Below are 16,177 nucleotides of genomic sequence, written 5' to 3'. Positions count from 1 at the left end.
GCCCACAGCAGTGTCAGAAATAATAGACTGGAGGGATGAGTATCAACCAGCAGAACCAGAACCCTCTGCCGAGCGGTCTTTCACACTTTTGCTAACATTCCTATGCCCTGCAGTCTGGTATCCATTAGAGTGGGACCACAGCACAAGACAGCCTCCTCCAGCCAGATTTCTCTGCCAGGACCCCTTGGGCCAGGGTAGGCCAACAGGCAACTAGGAGCCATTTTGCCCTGTGGTCTTATAAACTCACATAATCTCCAAATCACAGATACCTCCTAAGGAGTCTTAGAAGACCTCTAAATCAATCCTCTTTATTTTAAATTTATTTATGTATTTATTTATTTATTTATTTATAGAGCATGTGTGAGTGGGGAAGGGGGAGGGAAGCAGGGGACAGAGGGTCTGAAGTGGGCTCTGTGCTGACAGCAGAGAGCCTGATGCAGGGCTCGAACTCACAAGCGGAGCCATGAGATCAAGACCTGAGCCGAAGTCAGACGCCCAACTGGCTGAGCCACCTGGGCGCCCCATTCCCCTTATTTTTGAGGAAGGGAAACCGAGGCCCAAAGTAGCATCCAAAGCTACATAAGAAAGTGAAAAAAGTAGAACTCAGCTCTCTTAACTCCAGGGTCTCTTCTTTCCATCCACGGCCACACATAGTTAATGCTCCCAAATCAGAGGGCTGGTATGGGAGGAAGGAGAGGCTCCATTAATTGAGAAATGCAAGGTAATGATTCACTTTCATTTCCTGCCTGGGTCCATAATCCCGTGTAGTCCCAGGACTTCGCTGAAAGTTCCAACAGCTTTAAAAGGCCTGGAACTCCCTGGACCCACATATAGTGGCTGCGTGGGAAGGGATCCCGGCCACCGCCTCAGCAGCCTCCCTTCAGGGCTAGCACCCCTTCCGTAGCATCTCTAACCCAGATTCAGGAGAGCTGCCTGCATGAAGAGAAGCTGGGCCTTGGGGTAGAGTAGGGAGTAGGCTGAGCTCCAGGGAGGGAAGGGTGTGTGAAGGGGCAGCAGCACCCGGAGCCTTGAGAGTGCAGTGTGGGGGTGATGAGGGATAAGACCCAGCGGCAGGCAGATCAAGAATGGCTTCAGGAGCTGCGGGAAAGAGTTTGACTTTAACCTAACAGCAATCGGAAGTAATCAAAAGATCCTCGTGAAGGGGAGTGCCAGCTAGCAAACGGTCTTTGTAAAAAACATGACTTGCTCTAAGGTTAAGACCAGACTGGAAAGGCAAGACTAGAGGAGGTTATAGTAGGAACGATCCATGGGCAAGAGCAGTGGAGATGCAGGCAGGGGTGGAGAAAGGCAGATTCATGGGTGAGATCCTTAAAAGCCCTCCCTGAAGAATCTAATGATGGTATAGCTTTACCTCAGTACAGAATCATAACGTTTTTTCCAACTGCCTTTTTAAGTCCTGTCGTGTGCGAGGGTGATACTGATGTGGGGTTAAAGTGCTAAGACTCATCCACAAGCCTCGTAGCCCGGATGTCCCTCAGATGCAAGTCTGCTCAAGAACACCAAGGTCAAAAGGCTAAGGCGCAGGTAACAAGCAAGAAGATGATGTTAGATGACACACTTTGACCTTGATTTGTTCTACCTAAAGCGGATAGTGAAGCACATCTGCTCAAGAGCCCTGCAATGGCATCTTCGTGTCAGTGTCAAAGACACTGCTCAACCTCAGTAGATAGGACTGGGTCCCTTCCAGCTGTTCCGAAGCAGAGAAAAGTTGGGGACTGAATCCATCACATGCTGGCACTGCAAGCATGCAGGCACCCCACGGCCCAGCAGCACCACTGAACCGAAGACCAATAGGGTAGCGTGCTGGTTTCTAGAGTGGCAGTGACCCAAGTGGCTCTTTCAAATGGCATGCAGGTGAATTTGCCAAATATCCACACCACAGGAGGATCTAGCACATCCATCAGTTCAACACAACTCTACGGACATTTCAGACTTTGAAGCCTTTCTGACTTGATCTGTTTCTGACTCTTCGCTTTAACTGGAGTTTTAGATCAGTTTCACATTTCTCCACAGTCTTTCCTAATTCATTTAAGAAATCGGCAGCAATACTAGATGAGTACTACCAATGTTGGGATGTAACCCTGACGGCCATGTCTGGAAAGGAACTTACCATATTTAAGTTATATACAAGGTGAGAGGTTTGGCAAGTGGGCCCCAACTTTGGAGAGTCCTTTCTACATCCCAGGGTGCTTTACATATATTAACTCATTCAATCCTCCCAACAACCCTGCATGGTTTTGTGGTATGTATTCTTTTTTCCACCTTATACATGCTAAAACTGAGACTCAGGGAATGTAATTGAGCAACTTGCCCAAAGTCACCCAGCCAGTCAACGTCTCAGCCAGAACACCAACCCACGACCTTCTGAATCCATCTCATTCCAAAGCTCATAGGTCTTCATCACTGCTTCGACATCACCATCGAAGATGACCTCCTGACACACACTGATGGCCTTTTCATCATCCGGTCACCTTGCACATGAGCATCCTGGAGTGCTACTGGGCAGGGTAGCCTAACCTCATCTAGGACTTGGGAGGCAATGCTCACACTGAATTCTAACGGAGGAGCTGGCATTAGTGTGTGAGGCAAAACGCTCAGCAGACAGGGGCGCCTGGCTGGCTCAGTAGGCAGAGCATGTGATTCTTGATATTGGGGTCAGGAGTTCAAGCCCCACATTGGGTGTAGAACTTACTTAAAGAAAAAAGACTCAACAGACAGCAAGATCTAAAGGCAGAGAGAGCACACATATTCAAAGTCCTAGAAGAAGCTCAGAGTCCAACAGAGTGCAGCATGTAGAAAAAAGAGATGAAATGGAAAAGGCAGTTATGGGCTAGATTGGAGGGGGGAGGGGGGCTAGGGAGCCAAGAGTAATGAGCCTGGACTTTATTCTAAGGGCAATTAGGAAGCCACTGAAGGATTTAAAGGAGGGAGTGTCGAAATCTGATTTGCATTTTTGGAAGATCACTCTGGCTGCAGAATGGAAGATTAGACCCAACACACACACATTTTCAAGTTGGTTTACAACGGATGGCTTCACATGCCAAGACCCAACTGCCCAGACTTTTGGGACCACACTCCAGCTCCATTTTGAGCCAGTACATTCTGTTACCTACTTGGCTCTAGTCCACATCACCTTGGAATTCTTTATTGGGAGTGTGACGTCATCTTATAAATTCCAGCTTTCATCTCCAGACACAGAGGCAGAGAAGGCTGGCTACCCTTTCTGACAAGCAGGACATCCTCTGTCTTTTCTTCTAATTACATTACATTGCATTTTTAATTACATTACATCTTAAACCTATTCCCACTTTTTTATTAGAAACATATTCTTAAAAACAAATTCCTTTAAGCATCATTTTTTTAGTAAAGGCATAGCATTTTGCTATATGGCTGATAGTGATCAAGTCCTTTGCAGAAAAGNAGTAGGCTTTGTCACATGCACGTGCCCTAGTTAAAGGACCACTCAGAAGATCTATACTCCAGGGCCTTGCTGGAGAGCACAGACTGGACCTGACACCTCTCTTTCCCACCACCAGCCTGACAGACTCCCCGATATTTAAGAACCTTTTCTATGAGCTCTCTCCCTCAATCAACCAACCGAGAGCTCAGGAAGCAATACGGGCCCCCAAAAGGACTCATAATTCTCTTCCTAACCTGCTCCCCTCCTCTTTCCTAGCTCAGTGAAAGACATCACCAACTAACTACCCCAACAGCAAGTCAGAAATGAGGTCTTGTGGACATTTAACCACACACACATATTCACACATGCAAATACGTTAACATATGTCAAAGCGAAAACCACTACAGATCATCCTTGACTACGTATTCGCACCCACTCTATTACTCACAAAGACCAGCTTTCTCCACCACTCAAATAGCTCGTTTGCCACATGTTCTCCATCCCGAGGAGCCTCCCCGGCTCCAACCAGCCTGTCCTTCGGTTCGATTATCCCTTATCAGCTTATTATTACCAGCTTATCATAGAGTTTCTGTGTGAAGGCACAGGAGCCTTTCAGACTTCTGCCTGGAGCCCCTCAGGGTCTCCTCTGCCCTTTGGACATGGTGGGGCTCCTGCCTCGGCTCTCTCTGCAGCCCCTTCCAGGGCTCCCTCACCCTGCTCTCTTCGCTCCTGCTATTGGGTCCACAGTTCCCAGACCACCTCCCCCTCCAGACCGTCTCGCTCACCCTCCACATATGCTATCGTCTCAACTGAATGTCCTGCCCCACTGAAGATTCAACCTCTACCCCTGAAAGCCTCCCAGGGCCCTCCCCAGGCCACCCCCGGCCCTGGCCAGGCTTACTTCTCCCATCAGACTGGACACAGTGCTAAAGCCAACCCTCTGCTTGCCTCCTCCTTCTGGGGAATTGAAGACAGGTGTGAGTGCAGGGGCGGGGGGCAGGCACCTGCAAGCCCCCCTCAGGTGAAGCTTGCCAAGAGCATACAGGAGACCTTTTGTTCTAGCAGAGCTACAGGAACAAGTTGACGGATTGTGACACGACTAAGGGAAGATCAAACTGGGAGATGAAGGAAAGAAGTGGGGAGTAGAGGATTGGTACTGACTTATTATTTTATTCTGTATCTAATTTCCAAAGGAAGTGGGCAAGTAAAGGGCTGACTTGAGCATGTGGCCAGTCCTGTGGAGAGGTAAGCCTGTGGCTCTGCCAGAACAAAGGCTCTCGGGTTCTCGCCACACGAGCCTCACCTGAGGGGGGCTTGCTGGACACTAGGGCCTGGCCCCGCCCACATCCAGTGTCCGACTCTGACTCTGCGGGTGGAGGCAGGGCAGGTCTGCGTGTAAGAAGCCCTCTCCCCCAGCTAGTTCTGATACTAGCAAAGTTGAGGGGCCACTGGGCCCATGATCTCGTCTCTTTTCCTGTGGGTCTCACCCTGAGTATTTGGGGGCTGTCCCTACAATCTCAGAACTGAGGTTAGGACCTTCTTTCTTTTTCCTATATTGCTTCCTTTTGCACCATCCCCACCTCTCTCAAGGCTACTTTAATGATATGCAGTGCCTTCTAGCCTCCTGTGTCTGTCTTCTTCCTGACTGCACTCTGCTCCCTGGGCCTTACTTAACCCACCTGACTTCTTCAGGGCAGAAAATGAAACCATGGGCATCCAGGCGATTGGTGGATGGGGGAACTCCAGGCAAGACCCGGGCCATACTCACCTCCTGTTCCCACCATGCCTCACACACCTAACACCAAGTCCAGCTGCTGGCAAGCACTTTATGTGAAGACTCAGGGCCCCAAAGGCCCAGGGACTCCTCCATGTAACTAGCAAAATTCCCAGACAGGAGGCAAGAATAGACAATAATGGCAGAAATGTTGGCACTCTGTAGCTACACATTATTAAACCATGATATGGAGATGTTGATGGTATGATAGGTAGAGAAATCTCCTAAACAGAAAATAAAGGGGAAATAATCATTTTACGAGGCAGATGAGCCAGAAATAGAGCAGGTAATCTCCAGGATTTGATTTTCAGCCACTCTTTTATTTGGCCTGTTGTCTTAATCCAGGTGCCTAGGCAGACTCCTTACCGCCACGTGAGCTGCTCCTGAGACCTATGGAGGAACCTCTGGACACGCATGATCCAACTGGAATCCGGATGCCAGCACTTCCGTCCTAAGCCCATATCACCTGCCTCCATTCGGCCAGGCTAACTTCCTCCTCTGGCAGCTTTCCCACTAATTTGCAAGTCCTTCCTGTGAAGGCAGGGGAAATATCACCAGCTCTGTCTCCCCTCTCAGGGCCTCTCAAGGCCTTGAATTGAATATCCTGAGGGGCATCAAATACCTAAAAAGGCAGCCTAGTGCCGAGGTCTGTGAATAAGCTCTGGAGCCAGGCTGGGTCTGAGCCCTGCTCTGCAAGGCTCCAGTGAGATAATGCCTGTAGGCTCTCAATAAGTATAGACCCCTCCTCAGATAAACAAAGCAGCTTGTTTTGCAGTACCAGTGTCAATGATGCTCTGAAATGGACAAAAATGTACAAACAGAAACAGAGAATGTATTATCACCTTAGCAAAGGCACGGAGAAATGTTCTTTGAAGGGAAGCCTCCAGTCACATTGGAAGCAAATGGAAAAAAAAGTTTGGTTTCTTTTAACTGGCTGGCCATTAAATCTTCTTTGCTTTCACTTTGAGTGTCCATAATGCAAACTCTCCTTTCTTGGTGGATGTGTTATGCTCCTAAGATGCACAGAGTCCCTCCGGAGGAGTCTGCTCTGCCCATAACACCGTATGTCCCATTATCTGTGATATTCCACACCCCAGATTTCTCAGCCTTGGCCCTAACAGTGATGGTATTCCCAGAAAACTTAGGAACCACTTTTATGTTCCCCTTTTGATATACAGCTACCATTGCCATGCGGGACTTTAATAAAGCCCATATCAAAGTTTGGGACTGGACCCATGGAGATAACTACGTCTGCAATAATAAATCTTGTCAGAATGGGAAATTCATTCCTTCCCTGAAAACGAAGTGAAGATATGATTTAAAGCACCCTTTTCTCACTTACCAGCACTGGAATAATGATGTGCTGGCCTTCCCAAACACACACCAAATTCACACCGCCCCTGGAAGGCCAGGCCAGCTTTGGCATTGGATGCATTAGAAAGAATAATTTAATAAATAACCATTACGTCATTAACTATAACCTTTTAAATAGTACAGGAGTTCACAAAGCTCACTCACATGATTCTCATTCCTATTTTACAGATGAGCAAACTGAGACACACAGAAATTCGGAGGCTTATTCATGTACATGTAGCAGAAACTGCAATCCAGGCATCTGACTCCTAGCCTAGCACTCTGTCAGAGGGAGGCTTTTGAGCTGTTTTCGAGAACCGGAAATGGAGATATGGAGCCAAGCAAAGCTTATTTGCCTTTTTCAAAAACCAAACATCGATGACTTTGCTTTAGTCAGAATAATTCAGGGAAAAAATAGACTTACTTAGTTCCAATTCTACAGGGCCAACTCTTCCAAAATCAAATAGAAAGACCAAGAAAAAGTACCTAGACCAGTTCATTGTAGCTTGGGAATCAATTCAAGTCATAAATATTTATTGGATGGTTATGTCCAAAGACTCAGGCTTTGGCTTCAAGGAGCTTACAGTTTAGTTGAAAGGATAAAACAAGAATGCATGCCATACACATGCGTGCACAAACGCATGCACACACACGCACACACGCCAGAACAAAGGCCCACTGAAGGTAGAGAAAGACTAACAGGGGTGAGGTGGGGAGGGGCATTCAGGAAGGGTTTCTTGAAGAAAGGAGTCATGGGCTTTGACACAGAAGGAGGAAGAAATGGATGAAATATCTACCTGAACAAAGACTTTGCAGAGGCAGTGCCTGGGCATGAGCTAACATACATGAAAAGTGCCTGGCACATAGTAACCATTCGCTAACACTTATTCATTTTTATTGGAAGGAAAAGAAAGAAGCCTTGGGCTGAGTTTAAGAAAAAGTCATATTGACACATGAAACGATGCTCAGCATCCCTCCTCATCAGGGAAATACAAATCAAAACCACACTGAGATACCACCTCACGCCAGTCAGAGTGGCTAAAATGAGCAAATCAGAGAACTCGAGATGCTGGCGAGGATGTGGAGAAACGGGCACCCTCCTACACTGTTGGTGGGAATGTAAACTGGTACAGCCCCTCTGGAAAACAGTGTGGAGGTTCCTCAGGAAACTAACACTAGAACTCCCCTAGGACCCAGCAATAGCACTGCTAGGAATTTACCCAAGGGATACAGAAATGCTGAGGCATAGGAGCACATGTACCCCAATGTTCATAGCAGCACTCTCCACAATAGCTAAAACATGGAAAGAGCCTAAGTGTCCATCAACAGATGAATGGATCAAGAAGATGTGGTTTATCTATACCATGGAATACTACATGGCAATGAGAAACAATGAAATCTGGCCATGTGTAGCAACATGGATGGACCTTGAGGGTGTTATGCTGAGCGAAATAAGTCAGGCAGAGAAGGACAAATATCATATGTTTGCACGTATAGGAGGATTAGGAGGAACTTGACGGAGGAACAAGGGGGAGAAGAAGGGGGGAAATGGTGGGGGAAAGGGAGAGAGGCAAACCATGAGAGACTCTTGAATGCTGACAAAAACTGAGGACTGATGGATGTGGGGGGGAGGGGGGATGGGCATGGAGGAGGGCACTTGTGGGGATGAGCACTGAGTGTTATGTGGAAACTAATTTGACAATAAACTATTTGTAAAAAAAAAAAGAAAAAGAAAAAGTCATATTGAGAGGAGATAAGCAGAAGTGGTGAGCAAGCAGTTTGTTAGGGTGAACAAGAGGAGAGACAGGTCTCAGGGGCAAACCCATGGTCCCCTTCACAGGGAAGCCATTTGCTTCAGGCTCTGAATTTCATCCGCTGCCCCACCTCCTTTGAGCAGTGGCTGTGAGGAGCATAAGATGTGCAAAACATAGGGGCACCTGGGTGGCTGGGTCAGTTAAGCAATGGACTTCAGCTCAGGTCATGATCTTGCAGTTCGTGGGTTCGAGCCCCACATCAGTCTCCGTGCTGACAGCTCAGAGCCTGGAGACTGCTTCCGATTATGTCTCCCTCTCTCTCTGCCCCTCCTCTACTCACACTCTGTCTCTGTCTCGCTCTCTCTCTCATTAATGTTAATAAATAAACATTAAAATTTTTTTAAAAAAGATGTGCAAATTATATAGTGCTGGACATAACTGAGGAGGTAGTGTCTGTGCTCACAAGACCCTACTCTCCTGGTTTAGCACACGGCTGAGGGGTGACAGGACCACCCTGAGAACAGCTCCCACCGCCACTGCCCCTGCAGCAGGAGGGAAGCACTGGGCTAGAGATGAACGTACAGCAGGCTGGGAAAGTTCCCACGCCGTCGGGCACTGCCAGCACCTCCCAGAGCTTTAGAGGGGCAAGGCTACTTCCATTTTTTTGAGGGTCCTGAGGTACTAAAATCAGAAGAGATGCCAAAGCAGAGTAGCCAAAGCTGTGGTGTATTTTCAAACCTCCCAAGCAATGTTTTAACACGTTTAATAATTAATGTGCAATGCACCAACATCATGCTATTCAAAAGCCAAACAGAGACTTTATAAACAAATATCAATTCATACTGCAACATATGCTAGTGATAGGGTGTGGCAACCGGACCTGGGGCTAAACATGTGCGATGAACACTAGTCTCTTTTGATCCTGTCCACTCCATCACAGCTTGACTTTATCAAGTCATCTGCAGATAACAACAAAATTTACATTCGAGCCTCTGACCATTAGGAGACGTGGGCCCACAAGACCTTCCTGCTCCCCTTCCCTCCCTTCATCCCACTCTTGCTCACCTCTACCCCACCCTTCTCTCCTCACCCTCCTGCCCATGACCACGCCAGACTCACGCAGGCCACCCCAAGTGTCCCCTGCAAGTCCGATCGCGGGACCAAACAAAGACACCTCTGCAGTCCAGGAGCGAGGCCTCGTCCCGCTGTGCGAGGGAAGGCCAAGCGCTCTTCGGGGAGCCCTGCCTCGCCTGGAAGGACGGACAGGCACAGCTGCACAGCAAAGCGGGGAAGGCCCCTTTCCACTCCTCTGCTCGCTTAGTTTCTTCTCTGCCCCCTTCTTCTTGGCTCCTCGAGGCCCTGTGCAAACACGGTTGTTCCAAATGGCTAAAACCACTTGACATTTAGTGCAGCAGAGACCCTGTAAGGAACTCACCCCATGCTCAGTGGTAGAATTCACTGCACCAAAAATTAGCTCGTTCCACTGCCTGCCTATGAATCTCTATGGCTTTGCAAATGACTAGAAAAAAAAGAAATAGCAGGCTTTCTTCAAATGCCCCCAAAAGACAGTCAAAGAGTGTACTGTTCACCTGCACACATACCTATGACCAGGACAACACGGAGGCAAGCAGAGACAAATACATTAGTCTGCTTGTTCAACCGGTCATCCCATACATGTTTACTGTGTGCCCGTGTGCATCAGGTACTGGGCACACAGCTAGGAATAGGGCGTGATCTTTTGCTTCACCAAAATCAGAGGATGAAGGAGGAGAACAGACTAGGAACAAGGAGAGACCTCAATAAACACTATCGCAGGGAATTTGTGGGTATTCAGGCAGGATCAGTGTAACCCCTTAAAGTAGGGCTGAGATGCCAGACCCCCTCTTTGCATCCGTCTCCCTCCCCCCTTCATCCCCTCCTCCTTTATTTAATTCTGACCCTCTTCCTCCTCACCCATCCTGGGCCTCACTTCCTCTCCAACCTCTCTGCCCTCCTCCCCTAACCTCAAGCTCTGGGTAAGCATAAAAAGCACACACATTCATGTGCCCAAGGCGTCCTCAGCCTTAGAAACCTTTCATTCTTGATGCAAATGCCTGCTTTACACATGCTTTGCGATTTATTTATTTCCATCCCAACCTTCAGAAGCAGGGGAACTTATCAGTAAATGTCATAAATTCTGGGTTGTTTTTTTTTTTAAAGCTGCAGCTCCAACAGCCAGCATCTGACAAGGATGCGTGCTACACAAACAGAAAACTGAATGAAGCCCCAGAAGAATGCAGGCATTTTTAGAGCTCCAGAGTTTTAGCTCAATTCCCCGTGTCGAGGTGGTTTCTATCTGTGTCAGTCAGTGCGTCACAACATCAGCCTCCATCCACCGTTAGCACAGCACCCCTCAGCAAGCGCCTTCCCACACAACATCATCAACTGTAAAAACTGCAACCACTGTTGAAGTTACAACCACAATTATTTCTACAAACGGGGAGCGATGCGGTGCTGCTCAGTCAGTCCCTGCTAAGTAGGTTACCCATGGGACAAACACCTTTCCTTTTAGTAAATTCAGAATGCCCCTGGCTCAACTATACCTTCATAGGAATTCCCGGTTCACGGGAATAAAATGTTCATTTGCATTTATGAAGTTCTTTCTTGGTGCTGATTATAAGGAGGGTTCCGCAGCAGCCCCACAGCCTGTGGTGACCAACTGTAAAGTCCCCAGCTGTTCGGTTTTAAGAAGCCCTCTTTTAAAGCATCACCTCATCTGTAAAAATCGGGCCTAAGTGAGACTTCACCTTATATGAACCTTCAACCCTAACCATCTGCTTCCCAGCCCTTTCATGAGTTTCCTCTGCCTTCTCTAAATATCTTTTTCTGCATTGCCCTGCCTCCCCCACCCTTCCCTCGAGGGCCTTCCACCTTCTTGTGATTTTGTATTTTGCTATAAATTTTAACTCTATTCTCTGAGATGGCTCTCAAGACCATGCCAATAGCTAAGAGAACTCACAATCATTATGAAATACAAATGAAGCACCCCTCACCTCACCCTATACCATGCCCTCACCCACATGACCAGGTCTCAGGGTGTATGTCATCACTATCACTTTGACTTAAGATTTCCTTAATATCATATCAATCGTAGCATCCAGGGTACTGCATGCAGTAATGAATATCTGTATGGAAGATTTCTGAATGCTCGCTGACGCAGTATGCTACAACCAGCTAGTAAAACAACACAACTCAGGAGGAGGGAAATATGCTTTCGTCTAACACTCAAAATGGACATAAAGTTTATAAGAATGTAAAGATGACTAAAGAAGTAAAAAGAATATTGATCTTGCCATTTTTATGAGTGTGTATTGTACACAGTCGGGATTCAGACTTACATTGACGGGAGCTTCACAGGATGGAAAGAAACCAAAGAAGAGAAGAAGGGAGAGTTCTTTTTTGACTACTGCTCAAAAAAAAAAAAATTAGTTAAGGGATCAGGAGCATCAAGGAAGAAGCTCCAGAAGAAGAAGTGAGATAAAAACACTGAGTGAGCAGTTTGGGAGAGGATCGGCTTGGCTCCTAAAGCGATAGGCAGGAATGGAAATAGAGAGCACGCTTTCCTAACAAGAAGTTTACATTCATGCCAAGAAAGTGGGTGAACACTGTCAGATATAACCAGACTTCCCCCTGCCTGACTCACAGGATGGGCTCTGGTATTTCAGACCCTAGCAGAAGGACTTGAGATTCTCCAAGTGGCACCAACCCAAATTCTGATTCACCACAGGTTTGGGGAAGGCCTCTTTTTTGGTCCTGCTAAAGGGGTGGTGCCTTTGGGAAACTACTATTTACACACACGATGGAAATCCCTTGAGGGAGGAGGGGCTGGCTCTTGAAGGGGTGCAGGGACGCCTAGAGTGGGATGGTTACTTCGGTGACAAGCAAGAACATCTCTGCCCCTGCGTCTCATCTCTAGGAAAAGGCTGCGTGTTTGTCTTGCTGACCAACTGGTAAGTGGAATGTGACCCACAAGCAGTCTGTTCTCCACACTCTGCTGTCAACCAAGGCTCCAAACTTCTTTCTCAGGATAAGACAATTTCAGAAAGAAAGAAAAAACAATGTTTCCTTCTCAATCAAGACCAATGCTTCTGCCCTGGAACCCCTTGGTGAGGAGGCTTGCAGGCTGTGACCCACATCGACTTCTTCGGGTGAAAACAGTTCTCCTGACGCTGGAATTCAGCCCTATCTCCAGTTCCCAGAACTGCATCCGTGTACTCTGGGCCTCCTCCATGGGGGCTCTAAAACACCTCTCAGGCCTCTGCCCAGTTAAATGCACCCTCCCTTCACAATCAAAGGTGTTTCAGACTAAGAGGTGTTTCTCACCAAAGGTATTTCTAAAGGTGCTTTGAGTCAGGGGCAGGGAGACCCCAGACCCAGAAGAGAAGCGCTCAACACACCAACAGTTGCCCTATGGGGTCTGGGTCTTGGAGATATCTTGTGTGGCACTCCTCGACAAAAGGCAGACCTGTTCTCCGACCAGGCCCTTGGGCCAAGCTGGACAGCACCCGTGTCTGGCTTCCAAAGGAACTTCCCCTCCTGGCCATCAGTCGCTCATCTTGTGTGACCCGAACACAAGATGTTGCCAAATGCCCCGGGGGCATGCCTTCAGCCGCCGGCCCTAGAGGGTTAGGAAGGGCGCTTCCTAGGCTGGAGAAGGGTCGAAAAAGGACCGGAGTCCCCTCGTTCAGAGACGTGGGAACAAAGCTCTCCCGGTCGGAGTGCGGGTCACCGCGGGAGGCGCCGGGCAGGGCAGTCTCCAGAGCCCAGAGCCGCATTTACCCACACCAGCTTCCTTGCAAAGCCAGGAGAGGCGGCGAGACAGAGCGGAGCAGGCAGCCCATCACCCTCGCCGGCCGCCGGGAGGCTGGAAAAGNGGGCCCCAACCACGTTCCTAGGTCCGCCGAGCCCCTTCCCCCAGCGGCCACCTCCAGGGCGCCTCTGCCGCTGGGCTGCCGCCGCCGCCCCCCTCTTACCTTCTTCTTTCGGTCACGGGAGCGGTTCCTCCGCTTCCTGTTGGATTCCTCCTTCTCCTTCTGCTCCTGGAGGGCCTGAGCCTCGATGTCTTTGATTTTCTTCAGCTGTTTAGCCGCTTGAGCCATGGCGGGTCGCCGTGCTCCGGTCCCCGCCTCCCGGACCCCTCACACTTGGCAATNGGCCAGCGCTAAGCTTTCGCTGCCGTCCCGCCGAGGGCACCCACCTAAGGGCGCGCGCGGTGCCAAGGCTCCCCGGGTAAGACCCCGTTTCCCCCTGTCCCTCGCTTAGAGCGATTTGCCCCTTTCAGACCTTGTGGGCCTCTCGTTTGCATATTCACCAATTATAGCTAGAAAACGTGTCCAAGATGAAGTGAGCAGTTTCCCCTTGAGTTTCCTTTTGACAGGAGTGGAACTAGGTTTTTGCACCAGGCACCGCCCCGCCCCCATTCTCAACACTCACACACACACACACACACACACACCCTCACTCGGCAACGCTGCCTTTCCCCGTGTTCAGCTGTAAAGAACCACACACCTAGCTGTTTAGGTCACGCAGCCGCAAACCCAGACTGCGGGAGGGGGAGGGGCCTTGGGCTCACCTACCGCCCAGTGGAGTGACGGGCGCGAAAACTAAGACCCCAACTTCCGAAGTACTGCCGGGTCGGTCTGGTGCCGCCTCCTTCCCCATCAGGTGGGGCGGAGCTCTTTGCCGACGCAAGGGTAAAGGCGGAATTGTGGAAAGTAATATTTAAGAAGTAGTCAAGTTATTATGGAATAGTCTGCTTCCTTCGGCCCAGGGCTGAGCTTGATGCAGACATTTAACCAAGCACAGAGCGGAGGCTGGTAAGTAGGAATCTCGTCTGTACTACGGCAAAATGTCTCTCAAAGGGCTCTCTCTGTGCTGCGCCACCCCGTGCCATACAAACTTGGGGAGTGGTTGAATTACCCACCTGCTCTCCAGACTCCATGCTTTTTCCGCTTACTGGAGCCTTACCTCCTTAGGCCTCCCCACTCCCACTCCCCCTCCATTTCCATAACCGCTCCCCCCAATCCCTCGGCAACCCTCTCCACCCCCTAGATGCAGTCAATAATTAAGGGGCTGGCTGACCTTCCTCTTTGCTGGGGGCTGGGTTCTGGACCCTCTTCTCTTCTGACTCTACATCAGCATTGTCCAACTGAAGCTTACAGGGAACCACAAATCTCAGTCCCCTATGTCATTCTCAAGTAGCCACATTAAAATAAAAGGTTGAAAGAAACTGGTAAAATTAATTGTAATGATTTATTTTATTTTATTCAATGGATCTAAAATACTATCCTTTCAACATGCAACCGATAGAAAATTATTAATGAGGTATTTCACAGTATTTTATAACTTCAAAATTCAGTGTGTATTTTGTATTTACAGCACATCTCAATTCAGACCAGGCACGGTGTAGAGGCTTAAGAGGTGCATGTGATTCGTGGTTACTGTATTGGACTGCACAGCTCTAGACTGTCTCCCCCTCACCCGCCCCATGACCATGGCTGTAATGAGCCTGCCAAGGAGGGACACATTTTATCTCTGGCGCAGACCTCTCCTCTGAGTGCAGGCCCATGTCCCTGTGACCCGAGGCCTCCTACCTGTCATGCCTGCACCCCTTCTTGCCACAGGGGAACCCATCCCCCACACTGCAGTCATACTAATCTTTTCAAAACACAGATCGGATCATTGTCACTTCTCAGCTTACCATCCTTCTTTCTGGCTTCTAGGACAAAGATCACAATCTTCTATATGGCCCACGAGGCCCCAAATGATCAGCTCTTCCTACCACCGGCTGGTCTTATCCCAGGTGTGCCCTGGTTCTGTGCTCCAGCTCAACGTGTCAGTGCCGTCCCTCCACTTCGTCTTCTCTACGCCCCCCCTCCCCCCAAGCTGTTCTGCCCCATTCTAACTGTCCTCTCAACCAGCCCCCAGTCTGGCTAATTCCAACTCACTCATCCACATCAAGGTGGTCTTCACTTCGTCAAGGAGGTCCTTCTGGAGCCCCAGATGATCTCTACCATCTCATTATAACACCATCTGTGCCTCCTTCACAGTACCTGCTGTCAGTACAATTTTGCATTAATGTGATCATTTTGATTGATGCATGTCTCCCTCACTAGACTTTAAACTCCATAAGGGAAGGGATAATGTCTGGTTTGGCTCACTTTGTATCTTCAGGACCTTTCATGGCGCCTGACATATAGTAGGGGATCAGTAAACACATGTGGAAGAACCAGCAAGTCTACTGTGTACTGGCTTAGGGAATAACAGTAAGACTGGCTGACATGTATTCGGCATTGCCATTGCACCAGGTACTGTCCCCACTTCACAGATGGGGGAAATGGGGCACAAGGAAGTTACGTAACTTCCTCAAGGTCACATAGCTAGTCAGTAACGGAGCCAGAATTTGACCCTGCCCATCTCGCTCCGGAGCACTTACTCTTACCATTATGTTGTACTAAATTCCGCAATGTCCTTATCTATAAACAAGGATACTGGTAATACCTCCCTTAAAGGATCCTCAAGAGGAACCAGGGAGAGAGTGAATGTGAAATGATTCAGTAAAACATAAAATGCTCTATCGAGCTTCAGTTTCCTTTTTTTAAATTGAGGTATAGTTGACATACAACATTAATGCACAACATAGTGATTCAGCAGCTCTATAGGTTATGCTCTGTATCACCATACAGCACGTTATAATACCACTGGCTGTCCTCTACGCTGTGCTTTTCAGCCTTGGTGGTTATTCCTTCCATATCTGAAAGCCTGTGTCTCCCACTCCCCTTCATCCATTTTGCCCATCTCCCCTTGCCCCACAGCCACCAGTTTGTTCTCTGCATT

The 16,177-nt window shown here is 48.7% G+C and overlaps 1 protein-coding gene across 1 annotated transcript in view; it reads right to left on the bottom strand.

Moving 5' to 3' along the window:
• The window catches only part of ANK1 (ankyrin 1), a 212,501-nt gene extending 199,061 nt beyond the window's left edge, over positions 1-13,440 (bottom strand). Inside the window, exon 1 of the mRNA XM_077773123.1 lies at positions 13,315-13,440. Within this exon, the coding sequence (XP_077629249.1) occupies positions 13,315-13,440 (126 nt within the window). The remainder of the gene's footprint in view (positions 1-13,314) is intronic.
• Positions 13,441-16,177: the final 2,737 nt, after the last annotated feature.

This window comes from Crocuta crocuta, unplaced genomic scaffold (assembly GCF_008692635.1).
Source record: "Crocuta crocuta isolate KB4526 unplaced genomic scaffold, BGI_CrCroc_1.0 scaffold177, whole genome shotgun sequence".
Classification (NCBI taxonomy): domain Eukaryota; kingdom Metazoa; phylum Chordata; class Mammalia; order Carnivora; family Hyaenidae; genus Crocuta; species Crocuta crocuta.
This window is presented reverse-complemented; position numbering and strand designations above follow the sequence as displayed.